The sequence below is a fragment of the Periplaneta americana genome, chromosome 4, assembly GCF_040183065.1.
Source record: "Periplaneta americana isolate PAMFEO1 chromosome 4, P.americana_PAMFEO1_priV1, whole genome shotgun sequence".
In the NCBI taxonomy this organism is placed as follows: Eukaryota; Metazoa; Arthropoda; class Insecta; order Blattodea; family Blattidae; genus Periplaneta; species Periplaneta americana.
Window position 1 is genome coordinate 164459278 of NC_091120.1, and position 10044 is coordinate 164469321.

At 38.1% G+C, this 10044-nt stretch overlaps 1 protein-coding gene across 1 annotated transcript in view; it reads right to left on the minus strand.

Annotated features, from left to right (window-relative positions):
* Positions 1 to 8347, minus strand: part of LOC138698390 (lipase 3-like) — a 47998-nt gene extending 39651 nt beyond the window's left edge. Inside the window, exon 1 of the mRNA XM_069824262.1 lies at positions 8174 to 8347. Coding sequence (XP_069680363.1) covers positions 8174 to 8278 — 105 coding nt within the window. The 5' untranslated portion in view covers positions 8279 to 8347. The remainder of the gene's footprint in view (positions 1 to 8173) is intronic.
* Between the last annotated feature and the right edge of the window lie 1697 nt (positions 8348 to 10044).

Genomic DNA, 10044 nt, shown 5'->3' on the forward strand with positions numbered 1-10044 from the left:
TCTTACCCTGTTTCGAAAATCACACAACCAGAAATTTGTTTTAAAATGATACTGCTTTACAAAAGCGGGAGAGATTAAAATTGCATTAGAAAAAAAGTCCGTGTGATTTTGTGCAGAAAACCATTATTGTTTATTTTTTAGATATACAATTAAAAAATGGAGCAATATTGTTACATAAAATGTAAATTTACCACAATGTTCTATTAATAACATTGGAAGTTTGTATTTGCTGCTCGTTTTATGTAAACAAAAGTATTGTCATGGTCCGATCCTGCATTAGAACAGAGTATCTGTTTTGTACCGGTGTGTCTGCACCCGTTTGAGCTGTACTGTGTACTTCGAAACCCCCTCCTCCCCGCCTGAGCTGTACTTTCTACTTCTAAACCCCCTCCTCCCCATCCAGCAACGTTGCAAAACGTCTAATATTATAAACTTTAATAATTACTTAAATACTGCAATTAGACAAAAATTGTAAAGACATTTTTTCTTCCTTATGACATGAATAATGATCAGTTAAAATAATGGCACTTATACCCCTTACATCCTGTATGTTTCCGTTATCTCAGGCACAATCCTTCATTTCAAAGTCAATTGTTGAGGAGTGCAGGCGCGAAATTCTGTAGTGATTTTGACTGTATCTACATAATTATATGAAACTAAAATGTAATTACTGTTGTTAAATCTTACTTAATTATTTCAAATCTCACTAAAAATACTGTAATTTCAAGATGTTTACTTAATATTTTAAAGCCAGTTTATGGCAATGGTTTTATTGCAGGTATTTCCTACAGTGTTGTGAAATCATGTGGCAACTTTGTCAGTGAATACTACAGTATGCAAAGTGTGCGCATTTCGTTCATATATCAGATGATAATATTTATTCATTGTGAACCAGATTTTAAACGCTGTTGAAGAACACAGTGCACGCAGAACAGTTATTAGAGTCATTAAGTCTGTAGGAATAATTTCTCGTAATGAGTCACTTGATGTCGGGACAGATGAAAATTCCGACTTTTCAGACAGTTAAGTCAAAGGACATTTCGTCGAAGAATATTGAGAGCAAAGACTATTAGGCCTATTGAAGATGAGGAATCAGAAAAAGGTGTTCGCACATGGAACAAATTTCGGAAATTGTGGAATCAACACAGCAGGAAAAATCTGACTGTAATGTGAAGATTGTATCGGAGGCAGGACGGAGATGAAGATTTCAAGATACATTACATTCTATTCGTTTCAATAATAATACAAAAATAAATTATGATTCATTTTACAAACTTAGGCCCTTTTTTGATTATATAAATTATTTCTTGAAATGCGTCCTGGAGATACACTATCCACTGATGAGACCATTGTTACATAATATGAAAGACACATGCAAAACAGTCGGTCAAGGTAGAGTATCCACCAGCCACTCAACGAATATTGCACACTTTTACCACTTTTGCCAATGTGGCGCTATAAACCAATTTTCAATACTTTTATCACAGACACAACACATTCCAATATAAGAATTATTCTTATATATATAATTACTACATTAACACATTTAATATATCACAAGACATAGACAACGAACTAAATGAATTATTACGAAAGTCACCTATTTTCTTCATGGAATCACGATCCACTTCCACTAGATGGCTACCGACACCAGCAGCAGGGCCGGCAAGGCATGCAAACGAAATTATACTTTAAGTAGGTTATTTTACGACGCTTTATCAACACCTTAGGCTATTTAGCATCTGAGTGAGATGAAGGTGATAATACCGGTGAAATGAGTCCGGGGTCCAGCACCGAAAGTTACCCAGCATTTGCTCATAACCCCGGAAAAAATCTCAACCAGGTAACTTGCCCCGATCAGGAATCGAATCCGGGCCACCTGGTTTCGCGACCAGACGCACTAATCGTTACTCCAAATGTGAGGAATATTACTATAGGTGTGTAGTATTATGTGACAGGTTAGGTTAAATTAGGTGTGTATTATGTGACAGGTTAGGTTTGAATAGGTGTGTAGTATTATGAGAGAGGTTAGGTTAGGTTTGATTAACTGTGTAGTATTACTATGTTCGCGACACTGAAATCCACTGTCACAGCTCGATTCAACGTTATTGGCCTCTGTCCTTGGTCATTTGGCTAGTGAGCGAGTTGTGTGTTACGTCATAAGAAAGAAATTTAAACACAAATGTGCATAGGAGAGGAAGAGGAAAGAGGAAGAATAAAAATAATATCTATGCTCGTAGCTGAGGGACACTCATGTCAACAAAATGTCATCATGACATTGTTTAGTCAACAGATGTAGTGGTTAGTAACGGGACGTGTGGGAGAATATTGTGTTTTTAAGGCGGAGTGTACAGTGATAAGAAGGAAGTGTTTGGTGTTATGACTGTGCGGCCTGACCTGTGTGACCCAGCCCACCAGTAGTGATGAGTAACTCGCTCTTAGTCTATCTACTTACTTTTTGCAGGGGCCAAAATCCCTGAATCAAGCTGTACAATAACGAACTATGGCATTATTCATCATTCGGGCACGACGATTTCGGTACATATAAGTAAGGTACGTATGAAGGGCGGCTTACAGCTCTCCCAGTGATAACATCAATTTCTACTAATCAATACTATAAATCCAAGGCATTTGCAAGGTATTTGAGCAAGTTCCTATAGTGGCTGGGGCATATGTAATATTCACCGTGTGTTACATGCTATGCCCCACTGGGGATCACATACATGTTACCCAGTATTGGTCTAGGTCAGGATGGTGATGTAGTGATCATATTGTGATGTAGTTTATGCTGTGGAAATTTTATGGTTTATGGTGGCTGTACTGTTTACCTTATTTTTCCTGAACGTACCCTGATCTTCTCCTCCGCTAATTGGAGGAACGACACGCACCGCCGGTCTGGGCTTGGAGACCGAGCGAATGTTCAGTTGGTGAGACAATTCGACGCAGTTACGACTTCAAGAGAGAAACGGGTAGTCTTCCGTCTCTGCTGAGATAGTCAACTTATCGTATTATGTGCTTCCGGTGGTCAGGGTGACCCCGCGGATTTGGATAGCTGGGACTATCGTCTGTGTGGTATAATTCATAGGTGGAACATCGTTTGGATATCATCGCTTTACAGACTAAGGGATGGTCTGTTTCATTCTCAGCAGTCCTGTTTTTCATATTCTATACGACGAGGGATCATCGACGTCCATAAGCCTACAGGGAAGTTCTCTGGGGCCGTTACGCCATTAACGTATATAACGGCTTACTTGGTTACCATGTGCGTTCCATGGATTTGAACTTTGATTCAGCTAAAGGTTGGAGACTACAACTTTATATGTCTTATTTGAGCCGAGTTTATTCAGACTGTATTTTCAATGAGTGTTCAGTTTATTCTGTTATACATCGCCTTTCTTACATTCATTTTGATGGCAGACATTAATTTTCTCTCTTTCATTATCTCACTAATTTATATTGTTTTGGTATTTTTACTTTAATTTATCTCTCTCAGTTTGTTAATATTAAATTGTTATAATTATCATGGTACTTATATTATTTGTGAAAGGCAACCAAAAATACCTAAAGTTACGATCCTTTCCTCTTTCCTGGGTTTTACTCAGGCACGCTGATACAACAATATTAAACGTGTTCCAGGTTTCCTTTCAAAAATTATTTCTCTAGAGCTCAGTGGCAACTAGAGCCGCCATGAAGTTTTAGCATCTTCTGATGCCTATAGAATTTTCTACTATTTTTTCCATTACATGAGCGATGTATTGATCAGGTATATGTGAAAAAAAAAATGTAAAAAATTAAAACGAAAATAGTTCTGAGCACTAATGGGTTAAAGCCGGTAATACAACAACAAGAATATCTGCTAAACCAACAATAGTCGTTCACGCACGACATGATTGTGATCGTTGTATAGTAAAACCTCCCTAAAAGGAAACGCGATCGTTCTAGAATTTTTTTTCTGTTTTCACAGGTTTTCGTTTTACAAAGGATTGAGATTCGGCAAAACTAAGAACAGACTACTGCAATATGCTCACTGTAGGAAGAACACAATGAAGAAATAATTTGAAAGAAAAGTTACTACAGTACTTGCAAAGTGAATTTTATTTTCATAATTATTAACTTACGTAATTGCAGCCTCTCTCTCTCTCTCTCTCTCTCTCTCTCTCTCTCTCTCTCTCTCTCTCTCTCTCTGCACCCTAGTTTCTTGGCCCCCACATTTCTTTTAAAGTGCATTGCCGCGACTTTTTTTTAAGGGAACGTTGTAGGATTTCCTTCGCGTCCTGCATCAATTCAGAGTGTAAAATGCGCCCTGATCCATCGGTTGTGTAACTGAAGTTGTGTTTGATGGAAAATTGATTAACTTCACGTTAGACAAATCAATCCTTGGATGGCAGATAGCATTGTCTAAAAACAGTATGACCTTACGACCTTGACGTTTCATTGCTCAATTAAAAGAATGAAGCCACTCTTCCATGACAGAATTGGTCATCTAGGCTTTTTTATTAAATCACACAGTTTTACTTTATTCGCACTGTTATTTAACACTGTATTAAAACTCAGAATAAATAAACGAAAATGTGAAACTAAATTGACACTACACTACAATTATTCACAGTTTTATTCTACTCGCACTGTCCTTTATCACTGTAGTACAGTCGTGGCGAAAATGTGATCGTGCGCCGAGCCACTGTGTAACCTGCAACGTGCATAGTACCTATGGAGAGAGAAGGACTCCCGAAGGGGAAGTGAAGCAACTGTCTGACTTAGTAACGGATTTTCATTTTCCTCACGTCAAGCACTTAAATATAATTTTATACAGTACAAGACAACAAACTAATGTTTAGTACATGTAACGAAGAAAGAAATGAACAATAAATGAACAATATCACAACCTAAAATTAACTGTCTTCAGAATGTCTCTGCGATAAACTTTCAGAACCAGGAATTATGTCACTTATTGCCAATCGTAGTTGATCACGAAGGTATTTGTCTATCAGTCGTGATCTAAATTTTGTTTTTACTATTTCAATAATTGTTGAAAATAATTTTTCACAAACGTAAGTTGTAGCGAACATGGCTTCAAAAGAGCAAGCGAAAGAACGAAGCTTCGGATATTTATTTTTTGGCAAATATTTGAAAAGTTCAACATTTGTCAAGTCCTTACATCTAGCTTTCATTTAACATCACATTGTAAATCAGTGAGTTTAAATTGAAGATCTAACCGCATTATTCGTACTTCTGCTGAAAAATGATCGACGTACAGAGATGATGATGATGATGATAATGATAATAATAATAACACAACCTTTTAATGTTTCATCAGTAACATGTAGTAACTTATAATGCCGTTTTATGTTATACAACCGTTTTCCTCGTAATACTTGTGAAAAAATCATACATTTAATATTCTCATCATATTGTCAGCAAAAAAATGTGTCCTCCCATCCTACTTGAAACTTTCGTTTTTGCAGAGGTATATGGTTTTGAGAGAGACATTGCGACGATACGCCACTCGGAGGTCAGAGACAAATACAAATGGAACGGAGTTTGACTCCAGTGAGTGAGAGGGTGGGGGTTGTGGGAGGTAGGAAGCAAGAGAAATGCACAGCTATCATTGCGAGTCACAATGTGCTCGTGAGTCACATTTTCGCCACGGCTGCTGTAGTAGGTCAATAACCTGCCCGGGTCCTTGACAATGAGCACAGAATAGTGGCATGGTTAGAGAAGCTTCACCCCCAACGCCTGACAAAGAATAGCGAAAGCCTTCCAGGTCATTGCATGTACAGTAACACAAAAAAATTATGCCATGCTTCGTAAAATATTATCGCAAAATAAAAAACGATTTGAAAGAATTTAGCAACAGTTACGCTTAAAATTATCTGTTTTAGTCAGGTTGTTTACCTAAATGGTGCCCAAAAATGATTCCGTTTTCGCGTTAGGCAGTTTTCCGTTTTAACCACTTCCCTGATTAACTCGAGTTAACTCGGGTTGCTAACTTGGGTCAAAATTTATTAACCCGAGTTAACTCGTTTGAGTCCCATTTTCGCTGCTAAGGATTATATCCCGAATATATACGTTTCCATTCTTTCATTAACCTTTTCCTCACTAGATGGCTACAGAAGTTAGTGATATTGCTATATCTGGTGGTGTTTTTTGTACTTCTTCCTTGCGAGTGGAATTCTATGCTCATATAGCATTCACACACAGTAGTAAATAGAAGCTAGTTAGTTTTGGTGGTTTCTGTTTGTGTTTAGTGTTTTTGTGCTGTTTTGTGTAAAGATGGATCAAGAAGTGATTCCGAAACTTGTGATCAGAACTATATTCCTGTAGAAGATTAGGAAATGAAATATCGGTATCAGAAGACGAAGTTATAGACCAACAAACAAATTCAGATCAGTTAATGCCGTGTCTTTTCGACGTGGTTTGAATAGAAGATATCTGGGACCATTTCTTCTGCACCTCCGAGGTCCCCATTCCCTGAAATTTTAACATTGTTTCTGATAACGATAATTCTCAATTTTTTAAAATTATTCTTTAATAATGACCTCATCAACATTATATTCGAGGAGACGATTCGGCATGCTAATAAGTGTTCACAGAATGCTGAAAATAATTCGTGGCGGCCTACTACAGACTCTGAAATACGTGTACTTTTGGGCATAGTGATACTGCAGAACATTATTCACAAACCTGAAGAAAAGATGTACTGGTACAAATATTCAATGACTGCTACACTATTCTTCCCAAAACGCTCTCATATAGGAGAGCAGATACTACTGTCCGGAATGCAATGTGCCACTGTGCGTAATACCCTGCTTTCGAGTTTGTCACACGACAAGCAACATTTAACACCTTGATAACAGCACTGGTATTGTACTCGTAAATTAATCCATAAAAAAAAACATAAGTTGGTAAATAGTTCAGGAGAAAATCAAAGGGGACAACTACCAGAACTGGAATCAAGGTGCACGAGATAACTCGGGATAATAATTCAGGTATGAATGTATGTCTATTTCATAGTGATTTTTAGGTATGTAAGAAAATTAGTGATGTACAGTGATTCTGCAATATTAAATGACCTCTTTACGAAAATAAAAAAAAAATATGACACTTTTTTTCACAAAACTGGTAAAATATATAGTATGGGAAGAGGTTAAAGTATTATTTTGTGCGAGATCGTGCGTATTTGCTTGTTTTCCGCACAGAACCAATACGCGGTAAGTGTGAAATACCACATTCAGTATTCCCAACGTAACACACATAACAATTTCCCTCTTCTTACCGCTTAAGCGCGACATTCATTTTACTGCTTTAGGCTTTTAACATATTATTTTTACAGACGTTTAACATAGTAATAATTATAAATTGGAAACTTACCACTGCAATTTCACCTAAATTGCAATGTTAATTATTGTTTTTAAATATTTGCAAAAATTAAGTAAAGTCTAACTACTCCACGAAACTTATTGCATTCCTGATACAAGTAACAGTAAGGAAGTCGTGAAAAAATCAACAAGATTCCAGATGCCGATGTTATTACTGCAATATGTTATATAAATAATATTGTTAAAATATTAAAATGAAAAATAAATCATTACATAACCTTACCGTTTGTTTTAAGTTCGCATTTATAGACTGGGGGAAAAAAAGACAGACGTATATGACGGCCTGCTGGAGTATAGTAAACACAGAAAACATCTTATAGCAACAATGTTGAAGAAAGATATTTTGGTTTTCCGAAGTTGCCGTCATTAAACAGAAACCAACATGGAGATTTCATTGCAACTAATTAGAAATTCGTCTTTCAGGTATGTAATAAACGATCTTCGCACAAAATAATGTACGGTACACGAGCGGTAGGCCTATGTTTATTTTCATGTTCTCGGAAATTAAAAAAGCTCAACTACGTTTCGCTTTTTCAATCTTTTCCTCGACCATGAAAACGTCAACATACCGCTCTTGTAACGTATATTACTATTACATAGAAAATCATTCCGTTCCCAAATTTATTTTTCGTTTGTGCAGGTTTCCTTTTTATAGAGGGTACGTTTTATCAATGTTTTACTGTAATTATTATTATTATTATTATTATTATTATTATTATTATTATTATTATTATTATTATTATTGCAGTGGGTTTCTAGGATCCAAGTCCGACCATAGGTCTGAATGTACTCACGGTTGTGAGGTGGGTGTCAGGGTTGTAGGCCAGCCAGTTTTCCTGCGGATCTACGAAACGCACGAAGAGCAGCAGGAAAAGGGCCCACAGCCACTCGCCCTCCATGCCGGGGTGCACTGCTCACTGCGGACTGCCCATCCGACCGCAGATTGCGCTGCAAACAAGACTGCGTCACGTGGGTTTGTTTTCCAAGCAATGACAAGTCTTAAGTTGAAGTGGAGCTGAGGACGTGACAATACGTCACAGAAATCAGGAAAATAAATTAGAAGAAGATTTAGGGAAGAGGAAATGAGGCGAAAGAGAGGGAAGAGAGCGTGGACAAAATAAAAGAAAGGATATAAAAAAGAGTGAAGAATGCAGAGAATAATAAGAGAAAAGCAGGACAGAAATGGAGATTGAAGAAGAGGGGTTAAGGGAGAGGAAAGTAGCTCAGATGAAAGATAGGAAAGGAAAAGAACAGACTAAGAAGGATGTAAGGAATAGGATGGGAGGGAGAAGGAGAGGAGAGAAAACGGGGAAAAGAGGAGCCAGCACACGCGAAATAAGGGACGAAGAAAATAGTAGCAGCAGCAGTAATAACAGTAGTACTAGCAGCAATAATGTTAGTATTAGCCATCGTATTAACAATAACAGTAGTAGGCCTAAGTATAGTAGCACCAGCTATATTAATAGCACTATTATTAGTAACAGAAGCAGTAGTAGTAAAGAAATACAGTAACAGTAATAGCACAGTCTAGTATATACAGTCACGAAGCTTGAGTTGTTGAGGGTACTAGGAACAATAGACTGTGCCGGTACTATTTCGCATTGTACTGAGGCGATAGTAGCGATCCTAGTGGTTAGCAACTATCTATGGATGCATATTCCCTACATATTAAGCTTCGTGCCTGTATATACTAGACTATGGTAATAGTATCAGTCCTATAGTAGTAGTGACAGCAGCAGTAGTAAAGGAAGAATAATAGCAGCAGCATTATTTTTAAGTTGGTTATTTAACGACGCTGTATCAACTACAAGGTTATTTAGCGTCGATGAGACTGGTGATAGCGAGATGGTATTTGGCGAAATGATGCCGAGGATTCGCCATAGATTACCTGGCATTCACCTTACGATGAAAGAGTAATGGAACGGAGAAAAATTCTCTCCGGCGCCGGGATTTGAACCCGGGTTTTCAGCTCTACGTGCTGATGCTTTATCCACTAAGCCACACCGGATACAACTCCGACGCCGGTTAGAATCGTCTCAGATTAAGCTCCAACTCTTGGGTTCCCTCTAGTGGCCGCCCTCTGCACTACGTCATAGATGTCTATGAACCCAGGACCGAAGTCCACACATGTGCTGAGGTGCACTCGATATAAGTGACTAGTTGGCCGGGATCCGACGGAAGTGATTTACGCATATCATATATATTATTTTAATGTACCGAAGTACATATGATATTTCCATGCAGATATTCTGCGTCATCATACGATGAGAGGGCGACCACTAGAGGGAACCCAAGAGTTGGAGCTTAATCTGAGACGATTCTAACCGGCGTCAGAGTTGTATCCGGTGTGGCTTAGTGGATAAAGCATCAGCACGTAGAGCTGAAAACCCGGGTTCAAATCCCGGCGCCGGAGAGAATTTTTCTCCGTTCCATTACTCTTTCATCGTATGATGACGCGGAATATCTGCATGGAAATATCATATGTACTTCGGTACATTAAAATAATATATATTCATCTTACGGTTGGGGAAAATCTCTGAAAAAACCCAACCAGGTTATCAGCCCAAGCGGGGGTCGAATCCGCCCCCGAACACAACTTCAGACCGGCAGGCAAGCGCCTTAACCGACTGAGCCACGTCGGTGGCTGCAGCAGCATTAGTAGCAG